This window comes from Scyliorhinus torazame, chromosome 13 (genome assembly GCF_047496885.1).
Source record: "Scyliorhinus torazame isolate Kashiwa2021f chromosome 13, sScyTor2.1, whole genome shotgun sequence".
NCBI lineage: Eukaryota > Metazoa > Chordata > Chondrichthyes > Carcharhiniformes > Scyliorhinidae > Scyliorhinus > Scyliorhinus torazame.
The window spans coordinates 16,941,673-16,968,255 of record NC_092719.1 but is presented as its reverse complement, the minus strand read 5'-3'; the positions used below and the strand labels follow the sequence as shown (position 1 = coordinate 16,968,255).

The window sequence follows — 26,583 nt, the reverse complement described above, 5'->3', positions numbered from 1 at the left end:
AGGGCTTTTGGGCAGTGCGGGAGGGGAAATTCCATGAGTGCGCGCATACGTTCGGGGTCGGGGCCTATTATCCCATTGCGTACTATGTAGCCCAGAATGGCTAGCCGGTCGGTGCTAAAAACGCACTTGTCCTCGTTGTACGTGAGGTTCAAGGCTTTGGCGGTCTGGAGGAATTTTTGGAGGTTGGCGTCGTGGTCCTGCTGATCGTGGCCGCAGATGGTTACATTGTCGAGATACGGGAACGTGGCCCGTAACCCATGTTGATCAACCATCCGGTCCATCTCCCGTTGGAAGACCGAGACCCCGTTTGTGACGCCAAAAGGGACCCGTAGGAAATGGTATAATCGCCCGTCTGCCTCGAAGGCTGTGTACTTGCGGTCACTTGGGCGGATGGGGAGCTGATGGTAGGCGGACTTGAGGTCCACGGTGGAGAAGACTTTATACTGGGCAATCCGATTGACCATGTCGGATATGCGGGGGAGAGGGTACGCGTCTAGTTGTGTGTACCTGTTGATGGTCTGGCTATAGTCAATGACCATCCTTTGTTTCTCCCCTGTCTTCACTACTACCACCTGCGCCATCCAGGGACTATTGCTGGCCTGGATTATGCCCTCCTTTAGTAGCCGCTGGACTTCGGACCGAATGAAGGTCCGGTCCTGGGCGCTGTACCGTCTGCTCCTAGTGGCGACGGGTTTGCAATCCGGGGTGAGGTTCGCAAACAAGGACGGGGGTTGCACCTTGAGGGTAGCGAGGCCGCAGATAGTGAGTGGGGGTATGGGGCCGGCGAATTTAAACGTAAGGCTCTGTAGATTACATTGGAAATCTAATCCCAGCAAGGTGGGGGCACAGAGTTGGGGAAGGACGTTAAGTTTGTAGTTTCTGAACTCCCTCCCCTGCACTGTTAGGGTAACTATGCAGAATCCCTGGATCTGTACGGAGTGGGATCCTGCAGCTAGGCAAATCTTTTGTGCGCTGGGAGAGGTGGTCAAGGAACAGCGTCTTACCGTGTCGGGGTGTATAAAGCTTTCCGTGCTCCCGGAGTCGACTAGGCATGGCGTCTCGTGGCCGTTAATTAGGACCGTTGTCGTCGTCGTCTGGAGTGTCCGGGGCCGAGCCTGATCGAGCGTAACCGAAGCGAGCCGTGGTTGTAGTAGTGGGGTGGGGTCCGTTGTTGCCGTCCAAGATGGCGTCGGGGATGGACAAAATGGCCGCCCCATACATTGCACGTGGCTGGGGGGTCACAAGATGGCGGCGGGGGTGGACAAAATGGCCGCCCCCATGCGTCGTACAGGTCGGGGGCGGTCCAAGGTGGCGGCGCCCCTCCTCCCCTCGTGGTGGTCGGGACCCAAAATGGCGGCGTCTGCGGGTCGCACAACGGCGCCCCTCCTCCCCTCGTGGTGGTCGGGACCCAAAATGGCGGCGTCTGCAGGTCGCACATGGTGTGCTGGGGGGTCTGGGGAGCGCTAGGACCGGGAGCGCTAGGACCGCGCGGAGCTCCCTCACCGCGAGCGCTAGGACCGCGAGCGCTAGGACCGCGCGGAGCTCCCTCACCGGGGACAGCGGTGGTCGGGGCCCAAGTCGGCGGCGCCGGCGGGTCAGGCGTGGGGCTGCGAGCGCAGGGAGCGCGAGGAGCTCCCTCACCGGGGACAGCGGTGGTCGGGGTCCAAGTAGGTGGCGCCGGCGGGTCAGGCGTGGGGCTGCGAGCGCAGGGAGCGCGAGGAGCTCCCTCACCGGGGACAGCGGTGCTCGGGGTCCAAGTAGGTGGCGCCGGCGGGTCAGGCGTGGGGCGCGGGACGGGGGGTGAGGGTGGCGTTATGGACGCGAAAAACCCCCTCCTCTCCGTGGAGAGTGTTGGCCGGGACCCAAAGCGGTAGCGTAGGCGGCGTGCAGGGCTCCCAGTTCTCCCGGGACCGCGGTGGTCGGGACCCAGAGCGGCTGCGCCTGCGGGTTGTACATGGGGCGCTGGGGGGGTTGGGACGCATAGACTGCCTGTAGGGCTCCCTGTGGCCCCGGGACGGTGGCGACCTCGCGGGATCGGCACACCACTGCATAATGGCCCTTTTTCCCGCAGCTTTTGCAGATGGCTGCGCGGGCCGGACAGCGCTGCCGGGGGTGTTTCGCCTGGCCGCAGAAATAACAGTGGGCGCCCCCGGTGCGACTCGGCGTTTGGACTGCGCAAGCCTGTGGGGTGTCTGGAGGGGGGGGTAGGGGGTTTGCCGCGACGGGTACGTACGGGGCCCAATGGCCTGCCGCGCGGTCGGGGCCGTAGGCGCGGGTATTACGCGCGGCCACGTCTAGGGAGGCTGCTAGGGCCCGTGCCTCTGAGAGTCCTAGCGACTCTTTTTCTAGAAGTCTTTGGCGGATTTGGGAGGATTGCATACCTGCCACAAAAGCGTCGCGCATTAACATGTCCGTGTGTTCGTTTGCATTCACCGACGGGCAGCTGCAGGCTCGTCCCAAAATCAGCAGCGCGGTGTAGAACTCGTCCATCGATTCTCCGGGAGCTTGCCGTCTCGTCGCGAGCTGGTAGCGAGCGTAGATTTGGTTAACTGGGCGAACGTAGAGACTTCTCAGTGCTGCGAACGCCGTCTGGAAATCGTCGGTGTCTTCGATGAGGGTGAAAATCTCCGTGCTCACCCTCGAGTGCAGGACCTGCAGTTTTTGTTCGTCTGAACCCCGGCCGGTGGTCGGTCTGAGGTAGGCCTCGAAGCAAGTCTGCCAGTGTTTGAAGGCTGCTGCCGCATTCACTGCGTGGGGGCTGATCCTCAGGCATTCTGGAATGATCCTGAGCTCTATAGTCCTTTTTAGGCACGCTTAATAAATTGTAGCGCACAAAGACTCCATGAGACGAATATAGTGAAGTCGGTGAGGCTTTATTAAGCGTGTCTGTTCCCCAGCAGCTCGATAGTAAACTGGCCTGCGGGGGAAGACACCGGCTTCTTATACTTCGCCTTCAGGGCGGAGCTTGAGGTCAACGGCCAACCAGGACCCGGGATCTGTCAGCCAATGACATTAGGGCTTCCAGTCCCACATGACCCCCAATACATACTACCACAATGGGAATCGAGGAAAACTTTCCACTAGCACTAAGGACAATCATCTCAGTCTCAGGACATCCTGCAGGAGTTCCTCAGGGTGGTGTCCGAGGCCCGACCATCTTCAGCGTCTTCATCAATGACTTTTTCTTCATCATAGGGTTAGAAATGATGACTGCACAATGTTCATTAACATTTGCAAATCCTCAGATACTGACGCAGTCCGTGGCCATATGCAGCAAGACCTGGACAGCGTTCAGGCTTGGTGCTGCCAAGTGGCGGGTAACATTTGTGCCACACAATTGCCAGGGAAAGATAATTTCCAACAAAAGTGACCCTTGACATTCAGTGATATTACCATTGCTGAATTCCCACTTTCAACATCACGGGTATTGTCGTTGATCAGAAACTGAACTGGCCCAGCCTTAGAAAAATTGTGGTTGCGCAGTGGGTTAGCCCTGCTGCCTCACGGCGCCGAGGTCCCAGGTTCGATCCCGGCTCTGGGTCACTGTCCGTGTGGAGTTTGCACATTCTCCCCGTGTTTGTGTGGGTTTCGCCCTCACAACCCAAAAAAGATGTGCAGGCTAGGTGGATTGGCCGTGCTAAATTGTCCCTTAATTGGAAAAAATGAATTGGGTACTCTAAAATTATATTTTTTAAAAGAAATATTGTGGTTGCAGAGCCGATCAGACTGGGAATTTTGAGACAAGTCACTCGCTTCCAGACTGCCCATAGGCTGTCCACCATCTACAGGAAACAAGCAAGGAGTGTGAGGGAATATTCTCCCCATGCCTGGATGACTGCAGCTCCAACTGTCCTCAAGAAGCCCCATACCATCCAGGACAAAACAGCTCGCTTGATTGTCACCCCATCCACCACCTTCAATATTCACTCCCTCCATACAGACTCAGAGTGGCAGCCACGTGTACCATCTACAAGATGTATTGCAGCAACTCACCCAGGCTGCTTCAACATCACCTTCCTGATAGCAGTCATGGGCAGCACGGTAGCACAGTGGTCAGCACTATGGCTTCACTGCACCAGGGTCCCGGCCTCGATTCCCGGCTTGGGTCGCTGTCTGTGTGGAGTCTGCACGTTTCCCCCCCCCCGTGTCTGCGTGGGTTTCCTCTGGGTGCTCCTGTTTCCTCCCACAAGACCCAAAAGAGGTGCTGTTAGGTCATTTGGACATTCTGAATTCTCCCTCTGTGCACCGAACAGGCGCCGGAATGTGGCGACTAGGGGCTTTTCACAGAAACTTCTTTGCAGTGTTAATGTAAGCCTACTTGTGACAATAAAGATTATTATTATCATCTAGACTGACAAGAGAGGCAGATGCATGGGAACACCATCACCTGCAAGTTCCCCTCCAGGTCACTCACCACCCCGACATGGAAATATGTCATCATTCCTGCATTGTCACTGAGTCAAAATCCTGGAACTCCCTCCCTAACAGCACTGTGGGTGTACCTGCACCACAATGGATTGCAGCGGTTCCAGAAGGCGGCTCACCACCACCTTCTCAAAGGTAATTAGGGATGGGCCCTGATGTTGATGCCCACACCCCATAAATGAATAAAAGAAAAGATTGATTTAAGGTGATTGGCACACAAACTAGAGGCAACATCAGAAACATTTTTGGGGCCATACAAGCTTTTGGAATGCACGACTGGAAATAGTGGCGGAAGCAGATTCAATAACAACTTTCAAAAAGAAATTGAATGCAGACTCGACGGGTTTACCGTTATGGTGAAAGATTAGGCGAGTTGAACCACATGGATAGCTCTGCCAAAGAAGAGCTGGCACAGGGGTAAGGGGCTGAATGGCCTCCATCTATGCTCTATCGTTCTATGATTTTATGAAAGATATCCATACGTTACACTCACCTCTAGGTCGGAAGGTTCTGGGTTCGAGACCCACTACAGAGTGACTTAAGCACATGATCTTGATTCACTCTGCAGTGGGGTACTGAGGGAGTGCTGCCCTGTTGGTGGTGCTGTCCTTCAGATTTAGGCATAGTCATAACCTTCTTGTTTTGTACTCTATTCCTCCATCAATAAAGCCAAGAAAACCCATAATTCTTATTGACCAGGCTTATCAACTTGTCCTGACACCATCAAAGCTTAATGTGCATTAAGCCCCCAGGTCTTTCTGTTCCTGCACTCAGCTGAAAAGTAATAGGATAGAACCAAGAGGCTGTGACTCCTGATATTCATGATCTTTGGCACAGGCCTCAGACTGTAGGAACATGACGGGTGAGTCTAAAATAAAATAATAATTTCTATTTACTTTTAGTAGACAAGCCATCATTATCCTATCAGCGTGTTCCATTGTGGTGTTCATTTTGCTAATGGCTGTGTAATTAATCGGCTTGCCTATGTTTCTTGCCGAGCCCTTTTAACTCTGCAATGTTTTTCTTTGCCAGCCTTTGCAGAGCTTCAGACGGATATCAATGAACTGACGAGCGATTTGGACGGCACAGGAATCCCCTTCCTAGATTACCGGGCCTACACTATGCGAGTTCTCTTCCCAGGAATCGAAGACCATCCCGTTCTCCGAGAGTTGGAGGTAAGAGGTTTCTGGAATGAGGAATGGGCAGATAGTTCTGGACTGACAGAGCTCCCGAAAAGGCTGGAATGTGGCTTAGGCCCACTTTGCATTTCTACTTGTGATAGGCACGGCAAGCTGGAATATTCTCCTTCTATCTTCCACGGTTCGCAATATGAAAGGGGGGGGGGGGGAGAAGGGAATTGAGGGAAGTGCAGGAGGCAGGAGGGAGAGCGATGAGGAGGAAGAGAAATGGGACGGAGATAAAGTAAAAGAGAGAACGAGATTCAAAAGAAAGGTTTCCATTTCTCTTCTGTCTATCACAAACTCAGAGTGTCCCAAACTGCTTTACTGTCAATGAAGTACTTTTGAAGTGCAGTCACTGATAATACTGTCATGGGAATGTCCCTTTAAGAAAGGTTTTTGTCTTATCTCATGGCTTCAGTGATGTCATTTTGTGGGTGGAGCTGGGCTGTGGCTGTGAGGTTTTTTTCAGTTTCAGTTTGGGCTCAGACATAGAAAAGAAGTGTTTTGGCCTGTCTCTCTCTATTTTCATTTTAAATACCTGTTCCAGTAAGAAAAAAACCTTTGGTTGTGGCTACCTGCTTTGGTAACTTAAAAATATAGTTTGCTTTCCGGAAGGAGTTTGAATCGGCTGGTTGAGACTGGATCAGAATATCCGAGGAAGCCAGTCTCATTCAAGTGAGATTAGAGTGTCCTGGGCCAAGCCCTTGAAATGGGTTTTTGGTTTACTGGATTTTGTTATTGAATTGGAACAGTTAAGGGGGAATTCATTAAGGGTTATACATAGATTACTATAGCTGTGTGGTGTCTTTATGTTTGCAATCAATAACAATTCTTGTTGTGTGTTTATATATATATATATATATATATATGTTAACTAAATTCATAGAATACAGCTTATTTTGATTAAAGAATCTAGGAAGTCTGATGAATCACACCTGCAGCTCAACCTAGCCAAATTCAACATAAAAGTTATAGGTCAGGTGAACTTCAGAATACACTTTGGAGTTTCTAAACCCTGGCCCATAACAGTAGGAAATGTGGTAACCGGTTCGTGCATAGCAAGCTCCTATATGTAGCAAAATGAGAGTGACCAGATAATCTGGTTTTGAGTTGATTGGTGAGGGATAAATTGCGTCAGGACGTAGGGGAGAACCCCCCCCCCCCCCCCCCCCCGCCACTCTTCTTCAAATGACATCCTCCTCTGAGGCCAGCCAGAGGCCTTGTTTTAACGCCCCACCCGAAAGACGGCACTCCTGGCAGTACAGCAGTCCTGCAGCATTGCATTGGGCAGTCAGCTGGGACAGAGTGCTGGAGAACTGGGAATAGAGGGCGTACCCAGCACTTTCCAACTCGGAAGCTCGAGTGCTACCAACAGAGTCAAAAGCGGCTGTTGCGAAGGCTGAGGAGAGCTGAGGGGAAACAGCTACAAGGCAGAAGGAGAACAAAGGAATGCATTCTACAGATAATAGATATTTGGAATTGAATTCCTGGACTAATTGAGAGTGTTATGTAACTGCCATGTCATATCTTGACAGTAAAAGCCACAGCTCCAGGGTTTTCAAGAATAATTTTAATCTGTAATGTAGATGGCAGCCTTGGGCTCGGTGTCTAGTATGGATTAAATTAGTCACATTTGAAACAGGCTGACACCTCTGGCAGGGGCTGTGACAGAAGCACACAAAATGTTTGCACAGCAACGTAGTTGACAGAAATGTCTCGCCTCCTCTGGCCTGTGGTTGTGCGGTCAGGGGAGGTCGATCTTTAGTGTTGTCAGCAAACAATGACATAGGGCTCTCTATTGCTTCACCTCTGCAGCTAGTGGTGTATCTTCCCCAGAGAGCTCAGTGGGTTAAGTGCACTGACAACCAGATCAAGCGGTCCCAGCACTGACTCTCTCTGCAGTGACTTGGATGAAAGCATTTCCAAGTTTGATGGTGACACTAGGTTAGCTGGCACAGCAGATGGGAGCAGAAAGCTGCAAAGGAACATTGGTCTGTGGGCAACAGTGAGTGGGCAAAAACTGGGAAGTGTGAGGTCATTTAGTTTGAGCCGATGAAAGAGAGACCAGGCACTGGATTCTCCGTTTCAGCAACTAAGTGTTGACGCCATCGGAGCATGTGTGGTCTTTTCCGACCAAAGATTCTGCATAAAGCCATCTCAGCGTCCATCGCCACCACTATCTCCGCCTCCCCCTCCCTCGCCGGCATCATGGTAACGTTCAAAAGCCTCCGCACATTCGCGTTCAACTGCCTCCCCTTCACAAACCCCGTCTGGTCTTCATGGATGATCTGCGGCACACAATCCTCAATCCTCGTGGCTAAGACCTTCGCCAGCACCTTGGCATCTACATTTAGCAATGAAATCGGTCTGCAAGACCCACACTGCAGGGGATCCTTGTCCCGCTTCAGGATCAAGGAGATCAGTGCCTGGGACATCGTCGGGGGCAAAGCCCCCCCTCCCTTGCCTCATTGAAGGTCCTAACTAGCAACGGGCCCAATAGGTCCCTATATTATTTCTAGAATTCGACCGGCAAACCGTCCGGCCCTGGTGCCTTCCCCACCTGCATGCTCCCTATCCCTTTGGTCAGCTCCTCCAGCCCAATCGGGGCCCCAAATCCCGCCACCAGTCCCTCTTCCACCTTCGGAAACCTCAATTGGTCCAGGAAGCGGCCCATCCCTCCCTCCTCCCGTGGGGGCTCGGACCAGTACAATTCCTCATAAAAGTCCCTGAAGACCCCATTGATGCCAACCCCACTCCGCACCACACTCCCTCCCCTGTCCTTAACTCCCCCGATCTCCCTAGCTGCGTCCCGCTTCCGAAGCTGATGCGCCAGCATCCGGCTTGCCATTTCTCCATACTCATAAATCGCCCCCTGGGCCTTCCTCCACTGCACCTCCGCCTTCTTGGTGGTCACCAGGTCGAATTCGGTCAGGAGGCTGTGCCTCTTCCTCAACAACCCTTCCTCGGGCACCTCCGCATACCTCCTGTCTACACTCACCATCTCCCCCACCAGCCTCTCCCTCTCCCCCCGCTCCCTCCTCTCCTTGTGGGCCCTAATGGGGATCAGCATTCCCCTAACCACCGCCTTCAGCGCCTCCCACACCATCCCCACTCGGACCTCCCCGTTATCGTTGGCCTCCAGGTATCCCTCTATACTTCCTTGGACCCGCTCGCTCACCTCCTCGTCTGCCAACAGCCCCACCTCCAAGCGCCACAGCGGGCGCTGGTCCCTCTCCTCCCCCAGCTCTAAGTCCACCCAATGCGGGGCGTGATCCGAAATGGCTATCGCCGAGTACTCGGTATCCTCTACTCTCGCTATCAGCACCCTACTCAAAATAAAAAAGTCGATTCGGGAATAAGCCTTATGGACATGTGAAAAGAATGAAAATTCCCTAGCCCCCGGCCTTGCAAATCTCCAAGGGTTCACCCCTCCCATCTGGTCCATAAACCCCCTCAGCACTCTAGCCGCCGCCGGCTTCCTACCCGTCCTATACCTGGAGCGATCCAGTGCCGGATCCAACACCGCGTTAAAGTCTCCCCCCATTATCAGGCCCCCCACTTCCAAGTCTGGGATCCGACCCAACATGCGCCGCATAAAACCCGCATCATCCCAGTTCGGGGCATACACATTGACCAGCACCACCCTCTCTCCCTGCAACTTACCACTTACCATTACGTACCTACCGCCATTGTCTGCCACAATGCTCGACGCCTCGAACGACACCGTCTTTCCCACCAAGATTGCCACCCCTTGATTTTTGGCATCCAGCCCCGAATGAAACACCTGACCTACCCACCCTTTCCTCAATCTTACCTGGTCTGCCACCTTCAGGTGTGTCTCCTGGAGCATAACCACATCTGCCTTCAGCCCCTTCAGGTGCGCGAACACGCGGGCCCACTTGACCGGCCCATTCAGTCCCCTTACATTCCAGGCTACCCGGCCCCCCCTCCCCCACCGACTAGCCATAACCCCTCCTCGGCCAGCCACGCGCCCGCACCCGACGCCCAGCCCGTTCCCCACGGCGGCAGACCCTCGTCTCGACCCCCCCCCCCCCACTCGCTCCAGCTCCCCCTTGACCATAGCAGCAGCAACTCGATTCCTCCCCCCCCCCACCCCCCCCCCCCCCCCCCCCACCGGCTAGGACCCATCCTAGCTGTTTTACTCGCCCCATTGCACTTCCGCAAGTCAGCTGATCCTGCTGACCCCGGCCACTCCCACCTCTCCTTCGACTCCTCCCATTGTGTGACACACCCTCCTCTTCCATTCCCCATCCACAGGCTCTCCCCCTTCCATTCTAAGCGTGGGAAACAACCCTCGCTTCCCCACCCCGGCCCCGCCTCCTCCAGTCTTGAGCGCTACATATTCAAACAACGTCTTCAAGGTAAAGATGAATCTTTCAATGCCTTCTTAACTAGCCTCCGCCTGCTAGCGCTGTCCTGCAACTTTGGTGATATTGCTCACTCCATGATCAGAGACAAAATCGTGTTTGGTGTTCACTCTGATCCTCTGAGAGAGCAGATCTTAAAAATCAAGCATATGACCCTGCCAGTCGCGATTGAAACATGTACAGTGCATGAGCACGCAAGAAATTGGTGTTCCCAATACAAATCGACTGAAAATGTGAAACTTGCCTCCCACGACGCAGAGAGTGTGCAGGCCATCCCCCGGATGCAGCGCCTCAGCATTGAAGACAGCGGCCATCTTGTGTGTTTTTCCCGGAGCCCCACGCATGCGCGATGTGAACGGGATAACGAGGCAGCCGACAGCCACACTGCATGGGTGCAGACGTCTGCCAACCGCACTGCGCATTTGCGACGACGTACACCGTGTCACGACGCCGACGTCATGACGTGCCCGAACTGTGGCAACGCCCAGTTAAAGGGACACTGCCCTGCAAGAGGCAGGCGATGTTTAAACTGCGGGAAGCCTGGACACTATGCAGCCTTGTGCAGGTCTGCACCACCAGTCAGAGGCCAGCGCTGCCAATTCCGACGACGGCACGGCCAGAATGTGCAACAATTACAGGATTCGGATCCTGGCAGTACAACGGATCCAGAGGACGAGTGCCTGGAGTCCGCCTACCGAGTGGGCATCATTACCACACGTGAACATGCCACACCTAACTCATCTCGCATTCAGTCCATCCTCGCTGTGGATTCGGAGGACGAATGGCGTGCGGTGATGCAGGTCAACCGCTGCTGCATCCAGTTCAAGCTGGACACAGATGCTTCTGCCAATCTCTTCTCACAGGCAGACTTCAAACACATCAAAGAAGCCCCCCAACGTCCTTCCAGCAGCCTGTCAGCTCCTGGACTATAACGGCAATGCCACAATGGCACTGGGGTCCTGCCATCTACTCGTCTCCAACCAGAGTACCCATGCACGGCTAAGGTTTGAAATTGTCAAGCCGGACAGGGCATCCCTACTGGGCACGCATGCCTGCAAAAAGCTAAACCTGGTGCAGTGGGTTTATTCAACGACATCCTCCAACGTGGATCTTCAAGCTGGCATTGACGACATCCTCGCTCAGTATCCAGATGTGTTTGACGGGATGGGCACTTTGCCATATCGGTACAAGATCCTACTGCGACCTGATGTCAAGCCAGTGGTCCATGCACCACGCCGGGTCCCGGCTCCGCTGAAGGAGCGCCTGAAGGAACAGCTCGAGCTGCAGCAGCAGGGGATCATTTCCAGGGTAACCGAACCGACTGACTGGGTCAGCGCGATGGTGGTGGTTAAAAAAAACCTCTGGAGTCCTGCACATCTGCATTGATCCCAAGAATCTCAACCAGAATATAATGCGTGAACACTACCCCATCCCGAAGCGGGAGGAACTCACCAGTGAGATGGCACATGCACGTTTTTTCACGAAGTTAGATGCGTCACATGGATTCTGGCAAATCCAGCTGGATGAGTCCAGCAGATGGCTCTGCACCTTCTACACACCGTTTTGCAGGTACTGCTATACCCTATGCCGTTCGGCATCGTCTCGGCATCGGAGATATTTCATCGCATCATGGAGCAGATGATGGAGGGCATCGAAGGGGTTCGTGTGGACGTGGACGACGTCATCATATGGTCCACGACTCCTGAGGAGCATGTTTTCCTTCTCCAGCAGGTATTCTGCCGTGTCCTCGCCAATGGCCTGAAGCTGAACTGGGCCAAATGTTACTTTGGCATGTCGACACTCAAGTTCCTGGGAGACCAGATCTCTCAGCAGGACATGTGCCCCGACACAGACAAGGTCAAGGCCATCGCAGCCATGAAGGTCCTGGAAGACAAGAAGGCGATATTGTGCTTCCTGGGCATGGTCAATTTTCTGGGCAAGTTCATCCCAAGCATGGCCTCACACGCCATGGCCCTACGTAACCGAGTGAAGAAGTCCACTGCCTTCGAGTGGAAGGCGGCCCATCAGGCAGAGTGGTTGGAGCTGAAAGCCAAGCTCACCACTGCACCCGTATTGGCATCTTTCAACCCAGACAGGGAAACATAAATCTCGACAGATGTGAGCCAGGATATCATCGGTGCAGTCCTGCTGCAAAGTGGTGACACTTCATCCTGGGCACCGGTTGCCTACGCATCAAGGGCAATGATGCCCACTGAACAAAAGTATTCACAAATCGAGAAGGAATGACTGGGCCTTCTCACTGGCAGTCTCAAGTTTCACGACTATGTCTACGGCCTGCCGACATTCAGTCGAGACGGATCACATGCCCCTGGTCCACATTATCCACAAGGACCTTAATGACATGACGCCTCGGTTGAAGCGCATCCTCCTCAAACTCAGAAGATATGACTTTGACCTGGTCTACACGCCTGGCAAGGAGCGCATCATTGCCGATACACTGTCCCACTCCATCACCATGCCTAGTGAACCACTGAACGCTGTCCGGCAAATTGACTCACAGGTTGAGTCACAGGTGCAGCTGCATGCTGGCACCCTCCCGGCATCTGATGAGAAGGTGATTCATATCCGTGAGGAGAAGCCAAAGACCCCCTCTTGCAGCGTGTTATGCAACACCTAGCCAATGGCTGGCAAAAAGGGCAGTGCCCTCAATTTTTCAATGGCAAGGACGACCTGACGGTGGTTGATGGTATCCTCCTCAAACTGGACCGGATTGTCATTCCACTCAGTCTCCAGAGCTTGGTGCTCCGTCAAATCCATGAGGGCCACCTGGGTGTGGAAAAGTGCAGACGCAGAGCCAGGCAGGCTGGCTACTGGCCCGGGATCAGCAAGGACATCGCGAACATGGTCCTTAACTGTGCGACCTGTCAACACTTCCAGCCAGCGCAGAGTAAGGAGACACTTCAGCAGCATGAAATCGAAACCTCTCCGTGGTCCAAGGTTGGCATCGACCTCTTTCATGCAAATGGTCGTGATTACGTGTTAATCATTGATTACTTTTCCAATTACCCTGAAGTCGTGAAGCTCTCAGACCTCACATCTCGGACCGTCATCAAGGCCTGTGAGGAGACGTTCTCCAGGCATGGTATCCCACTCACTGTCATGAGTGACAATGGCCCGTGCTTCAGCAGCCATGAATGGTCTCTGTTTGCCCAGTCGTATCAGTTCAAACACGTCACTTCCAGCCCACACTATCCGCAGTCAAACGGAAAGGTTGAGAAAGGGGTGCACATAGTGAAGCAGCTCATCTGCAAGTCCGCAGATTCTGCATCTGACATTCACCTTGCGCTTCTTGCGTACAGGGCGACCCTACTGTCCACTGGCATGTCACCGGCTCAACTCCTGATGAACAGGGACCTGCAAATGACACTTCCAGCCATACACGTGCCCAACCTGGATCACCTCCCGGTGCTGCAGAAGGTGCAGCAACTCCGAGACCGGCAAAAACAGGGTTATGATGCTCATGCCACCGATTTGTCCGTGCTATCCCCGTCAGACACTGTTTGGGTGAAGATCCCTGATGGAGGCTGGTCAGCTCCAGCTGTCGTCGTTCAACAGGCTGCCCCCCGCTCGTATGTTGTGCGTCTGGCTGATGGTTCTGTTGTGCGACGAAACAGACGGGCACTGCGCAAAGTTGCCTGCCCGCAACCACTTTCTTCTCCATTCCCTTCTGTTGTTTTGCCACCTCCTGATACCTCGACTCACGAGGCCACCAGTCAGGCTTCAATCCCATCCATCAAGGCACTGTTGTCCCCACCACCACCTCTCCGGCGGTCGACCAGGATCAGACGCAAGCCACAGAGACTGGACTTATGAACATTTGTTCGATTTGCTATGTTCTGCGTTCTCGCATTAGACAGCTGTTTTCACATGTACATATGTTCACATTCACTGCATGCATATATGTTAATCTTGGCCTATTCTTGTAAATACGTTCACATTTGTCATCCAAACATAAACGGTACTTATATGATATGCAGACACACACATAATGACATACAGACAAGCAGCTAATGGACGCAGAGAACAGGACATGACAAATCAGCAGGCAGGACACTCAGGGGTGGGATCTGACTATAAATGACACGAGGCACTCACACTCCGCCTCTTTCCACTGATGAACATGTAGAGAGTCAGTCAAGGGTGTTGTTACAATCTCACACCTCCACCACGTGGCTAAGAGCTAGTCTGGTCCAGTCAGACAGAATAACCACACTTGTTAGCAGAGAGTCGAACTCACAGAGAACTGTGCTAACTGTGCTTCAATAAACCTGATTGAACTAACTTCAAGATCTGGAGTATCTTTCTGATCAAAGCTGCATCCAGTTGCAGCCAGTGTTAGACCAGTGTACCTGACACGACACTGTTGAAGGCAGGAAAGAAATGAATCTGCGGGATCAGCCATGATCTGATTGAATGGTGGGACAGGCTCAAGGGGCTGAAAGGCCTACTCCTGTTCCCATGTTCCTATACGACGGGTACAATTTCATCTCAGTGTAGCCCAACAGTATGCAACTGAAGCAAAAATCCAGCATTTTGTGAAGATCATTTTTGATGCAGTCCCGTAAGTACCTTTGAGATTGCCCGCCACACAATCGGCACAAAGAGAATCATGGTCACCGTGCCAAGTTGTAAAATCGGATTCAAAAAACTTTGAACCTTGGTGACACTTTTGTTTTTAGCATGTCTTCCTGAAGCTTTGGCTTGTGATCAAGGCCGTTCTACGTATTGACCAAATGACACGTTAGCTGAGATTTTGGTATTTTACTTTTGTTTTGTCCGTCTCATTCTGTGTTGACATCTGTTTGTAATTCGGCCCGCCAACCCGTGGCAATGAAACGGATCGGATCCCCGTCATATTAGAAGGCGTTTCAGTAGCATTTTGGAGATGGTGCTCCACTATCCACTTAGTTCATGCTCTTGGCTGGCTATATCGGGAATGACATCGGAAGTGGGTTGGAGGCTCTCGAATGGGCCTTCTGACTCTGACACCTGAGCCAAAGTGGGAGGGGAGGCACAGGAAGAGATGATAAAGGAGTGATAGAAAAGAAAATTGATAAATGAGTTTATTTTCGGTACTGCTGTTAGATTGTCGCAGACTGGGCAGAGGCTTTGGGCAGGATGGCCAACTATCCTTAAGGCTTTTGAAGGGAAACTTGAGAGAAAATATTGTGCGGTGTGAAATATAGTCATCCATGTTTCAACGAGTTGGATAAAGAGGCTGTAAACTGGCCAAGAGAACCAATTCCTTCCTTTGCTGTCTATTTTCTGTCATTTGGAATATTCAAAGCAGTGCAGAATCACGGCTCCTGGCAGCTGAGCTCGTTGCCCAGCAAGTGACAGAGCCACTTAACTTGACCGTTATTCATAGCTTCACAGATGGCCTTTGCGTCACCCTCGTTCTATGTCCAGTCACCGTCCGCTTTGCGTTTCTCGCATGATTGAAATGAAAGTGGTCTGATAAACACTCGAGGCTTCTGCACTCACCTCCTTGCCTTGTCTTCATTTTGGGAATACATTTGTGCAAAGGTGCCCCAGAGTGACCTGATCTTTAAGAGGGCCCTGTTCTGTGGAGCAGGTGAGCTCGTCCGACTGGCGAACCCGGTTGTGATATCACACCTTTTCCGCCAGCCCTACGACCCTCTGACATACCTGTGCCTCTTCTGCATCAGTGATCGCCTTTGCTCCAATTCTGCTGGTTGTGCCTTTATCCGCCTCTGGCCCCGAGCCCTGGAAATTCTTCCCTAAACCTCCCCACTCCTGTAGGACTCTCTCCTTCTTCATGATGCATCTTAAAACTCTGATTAAACTTTTAGTTTCCCGTCCTAATATATCCTCTTGCGGCTCGTTGTCAAATTTGCATACAATCAGATGGTTTAGAAGCAGGAGTAGGCCATTTGGCCCCTCAAGCCTGCTGCTCCGTTCAGTAGATCGTGACTGATCTGATTGTAACCTCAAATCCACATTTCTGCCTAGCCCTGATAACCTTTCACCCTCTTGTTAGTCAAGAATCTGTGTCGCTCAGCATTAAATATGTTCAAAGACTCTTCTTCCAGCACCTTTTGAGGAAGAAAGTTCCAGAGACTCACGACCTTCTGAAAGAAAACATTTCTCCCCATCTCTGTCTTAAAAGGAGTGACCCCTTATTTTTAAACAGTGACCCCTAGTTCTAGATTCTCCAACAAGAGAAAACGTCCTCTCCACATCCACCCTGTCAACACCCCTCAGAATCTTAAAGGTTTTGATCAAATCGCCTCTTACTCTCCAAACCTAACCTCATAAGACAACCCGCCTATTCCTGGTATTGGTCTGTTAAACATTCTCTGAACTGCTTCTGACATATTTACGTTTTTCTTTAAATGAGGAGACCAACGCTGTAGACAATACTGCAGGTGTGGTCTCACCAATGTCTTGTACAACTGAAGCATAACCTCCCTACTTTTGTATTCAATCCCCTTCCCAATAAATGCTAACATTCTATCAGCTTTCGTAACTATTTGCTGTATCTGCAGACCAGCTTTTTGTGATTCATGCACTGTGACTCCCAGATCCCTCTGCACCTCAGCGCTGTGCAATCTCTCATCATTTAAATAATACGTTTTTTATTCTTCATGACGAAATGGACAATTTCACATTTTCCCAGATTTCTACCCACTCACTTAACCTATCTGTGTCCATTTTGTAGCCTCCGTATGTCCTCTTCACAATTTACTTTCCTACATATCTTCGTGGTTGTCAGCAAATTTAGCAACCAAACTTTCAGTCCCTTCATCCAAGTCATTTGTATCAATTGCAAAATTGATACAAAGTTGAGGCCCCAGCAGCATTGACCCCTGTGGTGGCTGAATGGCCTGTTTCTGTCTGGAAATTCCCTGTAATTCACTAAATGTTGGCCAGCACTCTCAACTCTGGCTCTCGCGCACAGATTGTATTTAGCGATTTAGCGTGGCCAGCCCTCCTAACCTGCGCATCTTTGGACTGTGGGAGGAAACAGGAGGTTTGAAACCCATGCAGACACAGGGAGAATGTACAAGCTCCGCACAGATAGTCACCCGAGGCCGGAATCGAACCCAGCGTACCCGGCGCTGTGAGGCAGCAGTGCTAACCACTGTGTTTTATTTTTAAAAATAAAATTATTTGGACAAGGACACAGAACTTTAAAATCAGCACCAGGCCATTTATGAATCACTGTAACTTCAACAAAATATCCATTGACGAGCTTCTGTACACTTGCCATCACAAGTGTTGAAGTCCAGCTAAGTATGTGCGAATGAGATAACGTGTTGAATGGTAATCTTTGGCATCATTAAAGACTAGCAACGGTAAATCATTGTAACCTTTTTGTATTGCACCATTGTTAGGTTTACGCAGTGCCCTTGCTGCCATTTTAATCACGCTGCAGAAATTCCGAGCAGCTGCTTAAGTTACATTTTTTTTGAGTGAGTTCATTTTTTTCTGAATCATGGGTTTCTTACTGTAAAAATATGATTGCAGGTTAACTGATGCTTCAAATAATGGAGCGATAGAAACCACTGATCTTCTCCAGATGTTTGTTATTTTTTTCATCCATTATTTTTATTGGCATCTTTGTGCCAACGACATCAATAAACTAGGCTTGGGCTACTATGTTTTCAGATATGTTTTGCATTGTCTGTAAATTATTTTCCAAGCATCTATAACTTGCTGCTGCTAGTGCTGCCTGCAGTATTTCCAATTACAGAACCAGTGATCACTGTGCACGTGCCCTGGTGCACATCGCCCCCTATAAATATGGCGGCCGCACAAGTGCCCTGGTGCACATCGCCCCCTATAAGTATGGTGGCCGCACACGTGCCCTACTGCACATCGCCCCCTATAAATATGGCGGCTGCACACGTGCCCTGCTGCACACGTGCCCTGCTGCACATCGCCCCCTATAAATATGGCGGCCGCACGTGTACCCTGCTGCGCATTGCCCCCTATAAAGATGGCGGGCATGCATACAACTGTGCATGTGCGTCTCATAGGGGGGTAGAGTTGTGGAACATTCTCCCACAAAGAGCAACGATGCCAGCTAAATTAATGTGATCAAGAGATTTTGGTAGCCAAGGATATTAATGGATAAGGAGTTAAGCCGAGTGGGCAGAGTTAAGAAATAGATGAGCCATTATTTTACTGAACGGTGGAACAGACTCGAATGGCCCATTTCCCAGTTCCTATGTTCCTGTTACCACATTGCTGTTTATGGGATCTTGCTATATATACATTAGCTGCCATGTTTCCTCTATTACAACAGTGACTACACGTCAAATGAAGCACTTCATTGGCTGTTCAGAGTCTTGGGACATGCTAAGGTCATGGAAGACGTATAAAAGCAAGTCTTTCTTTACTTTTCAGGGCAATATTTGTTCTCTAAGCACTTGTTCTACAGTTTGGGAACTTTATAATTCCCCTGCCGATGGCACTGGAGGGTCCATATAACAATAGGGACCTTTCTCTTTTCCATAATTATCTCGCCACATAAATAGAATGTAGTCTTTAACTTTTGACCTTCCAAAGGAACAGATTCTGCAATCATAAAATGATGGTGAAAATGCGCTATTGGGTCAGTCTGGAAATGACTGAGAAAGGCTGTCATCCCCTAAGGGATGATGCAGCGTGAGAGAACGTACCTAGTCACACGTGATTGGAACTTAGTTGGTTCTTGATGAAGCAGATAGCAATCCCCATTATCTGAGGCAGGCTGATCTCCATGTCACCAGGGAACTGATAATGGTTAAATGTACAGTAAGCAATTAAAAAGGCAAATGGTATCTTCGCATTTATTGCAAGTGGATTTGAATATAGGAGTAAAGATGTCTTACTGCGGTTATACTATGCCCTGCTAAGACTGCACCCAGAGTATTGTGCGCAGTTTTCATCTCCTTCCCTACAGAAAGATGTACTTGCCATAGAGGGAGTGCAACGAAGATTCACTCAATTAATTCCTGGGATGGAGGGATTGTCCTGTGAGGAACAATTAAATAGACTGGGCTTATATTTTCTGGAATTTAGAAGAACTTATTCAAACATACTAAATTCTTACAAGGCTCCACAGGGCAGATGCGGGAAGGATGTTTTTATTTAAATTTAGAGTGCCCAATCATTTTTTTCCCAATTAAGGGGCAATCCACCTAGCCTGTACATCTTTGGGTTGCGGGGTTGAGACCCACGCGACATGGGGAGAATGTGCAAACTCCAGACGGACAGTGACCTGGGGCCAGGATCGAACCTGGGTCCTCGGCGCCTTAAGGCAGCAGTGCTAACCACTGCGCCCACGTGCCGCCCTCGGGAAGGATGTTTTGCCTGGCTGGCGGGGGTCTAGAACCAGGGGATACAGTCTCAGAAGAAGTGTCATGACATTTATGACTGAGAGGAGGAGACATTTCTTCACTCAGAGGGTAGAAAATCTTTGGAATTTCCTGCCCCAGAGGGCTTTGGAGGCTCAGACATTGAGTATGTTCAAGACTGAGATCGATCGATTTCTGCATATTAAAAACATCAAACAAGACAGGGATAATGCAGAAAACGTAGAAGATCAGTCATGATCCCATTGAATGGCGGAGTGGGCTGGAAGGGCTGAATGGCCTCCTCCTGCTCGTTTCTTATGTTCATAGGTGGCAAGTTGGATGAGACCCTCTGGCCCTTTCAACCTATCCCATACAACTGTGATGTTTTGTACATCAAAACGCAGATGTTGCTCAACCCAACTAAAAGTGATGTGATCTCCTGGAAGAGGCAGAATAAGCAGACAAATTCCAGGCTAGTTAGCAACACCCTATATTCACATAGCACCTTTAATTAAACACCCACTTTACCGGAGCATTTAAAAAACAATTCCAATTAAAGGGCAATTTTAGCGTGGCCAGCCCACCTAACCTGCACACCTTTTTGGGTTGTGGGGGTGAGACCCACGCAGACACAGGGAGACTGTGCAAGCTCCACACGGACGGTGACCCGGGGCCAGGATTGAACCCGGACCTTTGGCACTGTGAGGTAGCAGTGCTAACCACTGCGCTACCGTGCCGCCTTCTGTATCTAATGTCATTCTGACCTTGCATAACTTGACATTGTGACCCCTAATCTACTCGTTAAAATAAACTGTTAACACAAACACAATCTATCTCCTCCATAACCTTATAGATCTCAAAGAAACCAGCCCCAAATCTAGTCTTCTCTAACGTGTCGGAATATATTTGAGCCCATCTTGGGTGATAACTCAGATCCTTCAAATTGGTAATTAGGACCCTCATCTGCACCCTTTGCAATATCTCAGAAGGTTAGACTAAACCTGATTGCTGTTCACAGTTTAGTTAGAATGTAAGAAGGGGCACTGGAGAAAATGCAAGAACAGATTCATAAACATGGTACCAGATCTCGCAGTAAATGTTCATCGTGAAAGACTGAACAGTTTGGCATTCTTTTTCCCGAGAAAAATCAAGGTTGAGGAGTGACCTAATCGAAGTCTTGAAATTATGAAAGATTTTGATCTGGTAGATATGGACAAGATGTAATATTTGTGGAATTCCAGCGGTGACTAGCTGGAAGCACTCTTTAGTCAGATGGTAGCAGGACAGGTGGAGAGAGCATTTATTAAAGCAGAGTATCCTGGGCTTTATTATTAGGGGCATAGAGTACAAGAACCAGGAGGTTATGCTGAACTTCTACCAGACACTAGTTAGACCTCAACTAAGAGCATCACGGTGGCGCAGTGGTTAGCACTGCTGCCTCACGGCGCTGAGGACCCGGGTTCGATCCCGGCTCTGGGTCACTGTCCGTGTGGAGTTTGTACATTCTCCCCGTGTTTGCGTGGATTTCGGCCCCACAACCCAAAAGATGAGCAGGTTGGGTTGATTGGCCACGCTAAATTGTCCCTTAATTGGAAGAAATGAATTGTGGGCCATCAATATTAAATAGTCACTACTATATACAATAGGGAATTTAGGCAACATTTCTTGACCCAAGGAGTGGTTGGAATGTGGAACTTGCTGTTATGAGGCCTACCTGAAGTGAACAGCACAGGTGCATTTAAGGAGAAGGCGGATAAACGCACGAGTGGGAAAGGACTGGAGCGATGTGCTGACAGGGTTAAATTAACCGGGGTGAGTGGAGCCGTGTGTGGAGCAGGAGCACAGGCATGGACCTAATTCAGCTGATCAGCCTGTTTCCCTGACTCAGATTCTCAGCAACTCTGTGCAAACACGCTCACGCCGCGAGGGCGCCAAAACTGAGCACCGCATTCTAACTGAAGCCGATCAGCCTCGCTCGTTAACGAGGCCTGGTGGGACTCGGCTTCTTGCCGAAGCGTCCGCATCTGAGGCAGGAAGGCTGCCTTATAACCCGTTCCGCGATTTACCGGCACGTTCTGCTTTCAGTCCCCGATTCCCTGGGTCACATTTTCTGTCTCTAAATCAGCAAACTTGCAGCCCGCCGGGGCTGGTTTAGCACACTGGGCTAAATCGCTGGCTTTTAAAGGCAGGCCAGCAGCACGGTTTCGATTCCCGTACCGGCCTCCCCGAACAGGCGCCGGAATGTGGCGACTAGGGGCTTTTCACAGTAACTTAATTGAAGCCTACTCGTGACAATAAGCGATTTTCATTCATTCATTTCATTTCAAGCTGCCGGCTGGGATGGCGCTGAGCGACAGTCTGGGGGCCGTCACTCTTGAGTCGGTTTCGGCGCGCCACTATTTCCGTCCTCTGAACCAAATCACAAGTCACCTGTACAGCGGCGGAATCAAATGATGTGTCCATTTCGGAATTGCTTTCCTAATTGAGTGCAGTCAGACAAGATTGGCAATAAAGGTTTCTGTGATTTTGCCATGGGCCTTCTACACTGGATTCTTCCACCACAGTACGGCAGAAAGTATGGCTCGCAATTATTTCTAAACTACTTCACTTCCATAAAGATAATACTTTGGCTTATTTACCACATAAAATAGCTTTAAACATCACAGGACGTCAGCTTGTTAATGAGGCTATAAGTAGGTGGGAATTCTTGTCAACCATTGCATTTCAAAAGGGAATCAAGCTCAATTTAAATTCTACAGCTTGAACTTGCTGCCCCAGGCATTTGTAGGAAGCTCTTAATAAGGTATTATGTAGCTAATGTTAGTCTTACTCAACTTGCCCCTTACTGAATTCCCTACTTGAGTAAGTGCATAAAGCAGGTACTAAATAACTGCTCTCATCCAACGCTCTGAAAACCTCGAACGTTGTTTACAGCGACAAAGGGAATGGGTTCTGGACTCACCTCTTCTGGGGTTTACATTCAAATCTGATCCAGACTGATGTGAGGAAAGTGCCTTTTAGTCTATTGACTGTATGGTCCATACGTCAAATTGAGGTGGTTCAGAGAGGACCCACATAGCGCATCCTAAAGCGGCTCAGAGGACGGATTGCGTTCGCAGGAGAAAGTTGGCCTTTTCGGTCTCGAATGGAAGCGACTAAGGCAAGCTTAGGGTTGGTGTCAGAAAGTTCCTTCTCATGCAGAATGGTGGATATCTGAAATGGTCTTGTGGACAGGTCGGTGGATGTAAAAAATATACTGGGGCTCATTTAAGAAATGGATGTGATGGGGGCAACGTGCCTCTGATGGCTGAGCTGGCAAACACTGAATGGCTTAATTGATCGCGAGAAAGGAGTTTAAGTAGACTCTGTGTTTCCTAATGGATATGGGCAGAGGGAGCATTGGAAGAGATTGAAAAATTGCACAATGCAGTGGGCTGCGGCTGAAAGTACATATTTGGAGCAGATTGCGCAGACATGTACTCTGCTTGTAACTCTAATCACAACTAATTTGAGTGTTTGATGCAGTGTTAACATAGATGAGGACAAAAATACACATGCAAACTAGTAAAAGGGCAATATCATCTTTGTCAAATTCTAAAGAGAAGTGTGTGTGTAAGTATTTTGCATTGATGGCAATTCTGATCAGGCATGTTGAAAGAAATCAAAGCTGTTTTAAAGTGACTGTGAACTTTGTTGTAATTGGGATTGTTCTCAAGCAACCAGTTTTAAACTCGAGAGGTGCCTGCACAAAGACCATGAAATAGAGAGTGCAGCGTTGGCAATCCATCTGCATAATGGGTTGAACCTCGAGAAACTGATAATCCACAGAAATGAAAATAAATTTCAACGTGCAATGTGGCTTGATGGTATTTTTCTTCTCATTGTTCCCTGTGACTGTGGAGGAGCCAGAGGTGAGCTGAGTTATATTGACGCTGCGAGTTGTTCTGATTTGGAATGTACTGTCTGAAAGACTGAAGGGAGCAGTTTCAACAAAAACATTCATTACGGAATTTAAACCACAAAGGGGAAACAATTGCTGGAAAAGGCTAGGGCAATGAAGCTTATTGCACAACTCTTTTAAAGGTCCACGATGGTATGAAAAGCCTCCTCCTGGGGCTCTGTGACAATGGGGGAGAATTTTGAAGATGGTGGGCCATTGGCACTCGTCATCCCAAGAGCTGGCGCCTGACGCGCAGTCACCGACTTTCTAACCACCGCTGCCATTTCACGCTCTCCTGACGGGCAATGGACAGGACCTCTGTCCACCCTTGGAAGGGGGTCCTTCCCCTAAGAGCTGTCAGCCCATCAGATTGCCGACTGCTCTTCAACTCGGCCAGGCGCAGCATTTGAGTGGCCAGAAGCGGTACTGCAGCACTCTGTTCAGGACTAAGTCCTGGCAGGTTGGAGAAGGAAGTCCTGGGAGTGGCAGGACAAGGGACGCATGGGGGGTTGGAGGAGGGGGTTTGTGTTGGGAGGGGGGTGATACTGGTATTGAGGGTGCGGACCAGTAGGGGAGGGGGACCGGATCTCCAACATCCCGGGGGTGGGGGTTGGGTGGGGAAGGGAGCACCGCAACCCTCAGGCGTCCTTCAGAGTGTTCCCAACCCCTTGGGAAAGATAGAATTGTCTGTTTCTGACCATCCCTGCCAGCCTAAAAACGAGGTGGCACGGTGGCACAGTGGTTAGCACTGCTGCCTCACAGCTCCAGGGACCCGTGTTCAATTCCGGCCTCGGGTGACTGTGTGGAATTTGCACATTCTGAAAATAAAATAAAATGAAATGAAAATTGCTTATTGTCGCAAGTAGGCTTCAATGAAGTTACTGTGAAAAGCCCCTAGTCGCCACATTCCGGTGCCTGTTCGGGGAGGCCGGTACGGGAATTGAACCATGCCGCTGGCCTGTCTTGGTCTGCTTTAAAAGCCAGCGATTTAGCCCTGTGCTAAACCCAGCCCCATTCTCCCCGTGCTCTGGTTTCCGCCCACAGTCCACAGAAGTGCAGGTTAGGTGGATTGACCATAATAAATTGGCCCTTCGTGTCCTAAAGGTTAGGCGGGGTTACTGGGATAGGGTGGAAGCGTGGGCTGAAGGTGCTATTTCTAATTGGCGGTGCAGATTCGATGGGCCGAATGGCCTCCTTCTGCACTGTAAATTCTATGATTCTATAGGGCCGTTAAGTCACCACTTGAGGGTCTTATTAGGTAAATGGGTGGGTTTCCCACCCGAGGCTCTGCCAGCCCAAGGTGTGAAATTGCATCTGGATCCCGGCGGGCAAATTCGCAGAGGGAACCCCGTCATTTAATTTTACAATCCACCCTCAGGGCCCACCTTGGGGAGAACGTACAATCCTGCCCGTGATGTAAGTTAACAGAAAAAGTCACTGAAACAAACATACAAACATTACTCCACAAATCACAAGCGTCCTTCATAATAAACTCGAGCGCAAGAGTTTTACCGCATTACCTTTTGTCATCTCCAACATTTTGAACCATCAGCTTTCAAAGAAAGTAAAGACAATTCCTTTTCAGACCCCAATAGTTTTTCTCCTGGTTTACCCATCGCTGCACCAGCACGTCACTCATTGAGTACAGGGGACTGCAGGGTCAATCTCTATTTTTCCTTATTCATTCACGGCACGTGGGTGTTGCTGGCTGGGCCTGCAGTTATGAAGAACAATTGCCCTCTAATTGCATCTCCAATTGCCCTTGAGAATGTGGTGGTGAGCTCGACACTGCCGTAGTGCTGTTAGCAGAAAGCTCCAGGATCTGGACCCAGTGACAGAATAGCGATATGTTTCCAAGTCAAAAGAGATTATGACATGCAAGGAGGCCATTCTGCCCAACAAGTCTATGCCAGCCTTCTGTTGAGCCAACTAGTCAGTTCCATTTCCCAGCTCTGCCCCCTTAACCCTAAGTAAGCTTAGTTCCCTCAAGTGCCTCTTGAAATCATTCATCGTTTCTATTATCACCACCCTTGTAAGGAGCCCTTTACACTTAATTACCACTCGCTGAATAATAAGACTCTTCCTCACCCCTATACCTCTTTTCAAAACCCTAAATCTGTGTCCCCCAGTCCTTCTGCTAATGGGAACAGCTTTTCTTTGTCTACTGTAACTAAACCTGTCGAAATCTTGTACACCTCGATCAAATCACCTTCTCTCCGAGGAGAACAAGCCCAGCTTCCCCAACCTTAACCTGGGTAGCTAAAATTCCTCATCCCGGGAACCATTCCGGTAATCCTGGACTTCAGGAGCATTCTGCACTTGGTGGGGCACTTACAGGTGGCGGTGTTCCCGTGTGTCTGCTGTCCTCGTCCTTCTCGGCGTTGGTGGAGGGAGTGAGTGTTGAAGGTGGTGGATGGGGTGCCGAGCGGGGCTGCTTTATCCTGGATGGTGTCGAGCTTCTGGGGTGTTGTTGGAGCGGCACTAACCCAGTCGAGCGTCAGAACGTGAGTTCTCAGTGTTGAGAATCCCATTGACTGCACCATGGATATCTGAAAATGGGTGCTTCCTGAAACCATTGGACAGCAGGGATTAGTAAAGGTGTATTTGAAACCGTCAGCTATTTCTCAGAGGTAGAAGAGACTGAGGGGATGTGGTAAAAAGGGTCATTGTTGGACCTTCATGATCCATTCCTGTCACTTCGACTTCTTGTTTTATTATACACCAACTCATTATGAAACAGTGATCATTTTCTCAATCTTTAGAGTTGCTGATACTTAACAAGGCCGATACTTTTCATTTCGTAAATTATTTTTCTCAGATTTTAACACTGGTTTCCGTGTTCTACCTTTTGCATGCATTGCATCTATCGTGGTTTATATCGACCTAGTACGGGTTAGTCCAACCTTTTTGCGTGGGGGCCACATGTGCATTTTGTTCTCAATGGAGGGGCCAATGAGCAGATACACAAGGTGGACTTTGATGGAAAGAAACAACTTGCTGAACAAAAATAAAGCAATCAAAGCAATAAACTGAAAATTTAAAAAAAAGATTAATTATTATTAATGATAATAATAATCTTTTATTGTCACAAGGACTGTGAAAAGCCCCTAGCCGCCACAATTCAGCGCCTGTTTGGGAATTGAACTCACGCTGCTGGCCCTGTTCTGCATTACAAACCAGCTGTCCAGCCCACTGAACTAAACCGGCCCACAAATAAAAATGAGCAAACTGAGGATGCTGACTTGCCCTCGCCCCCTGTGAGACTGGGAGTGAGTATGTGTTGGTGTGTGGAGATGAGGGTGACTGCGAATCCTGAGACTGGG

The 26,583-nt window shown here is 50.1% G+C and overlaps 1 protein-coding gene across 4 annotated transcripts in view; it reads left to right on the top strand.

Annotated features, from left to right (window-relative positions):
• The window catches only part of plxna4 (plexin A4), a 776,634-nt gene that overhangs the window by 645,095 nt on the left and 104,956 nt on the right, over positions 1-26,583 (top strand). For all 4 annotated transcript variants that reach the window (XM_072471113.1, XM_072471112.1, XM_072471111.1 and 1 more), the window contains exon 21: positions 5,458-5,600. In XM_072471113.1, the coding sequence (XP_072327214.1) occupies positions 5,458-5,600 (143 nt within the window). The remainder of the gene's footprint in view (positions 1-5,457; positions 5,601-26,583) is intronic.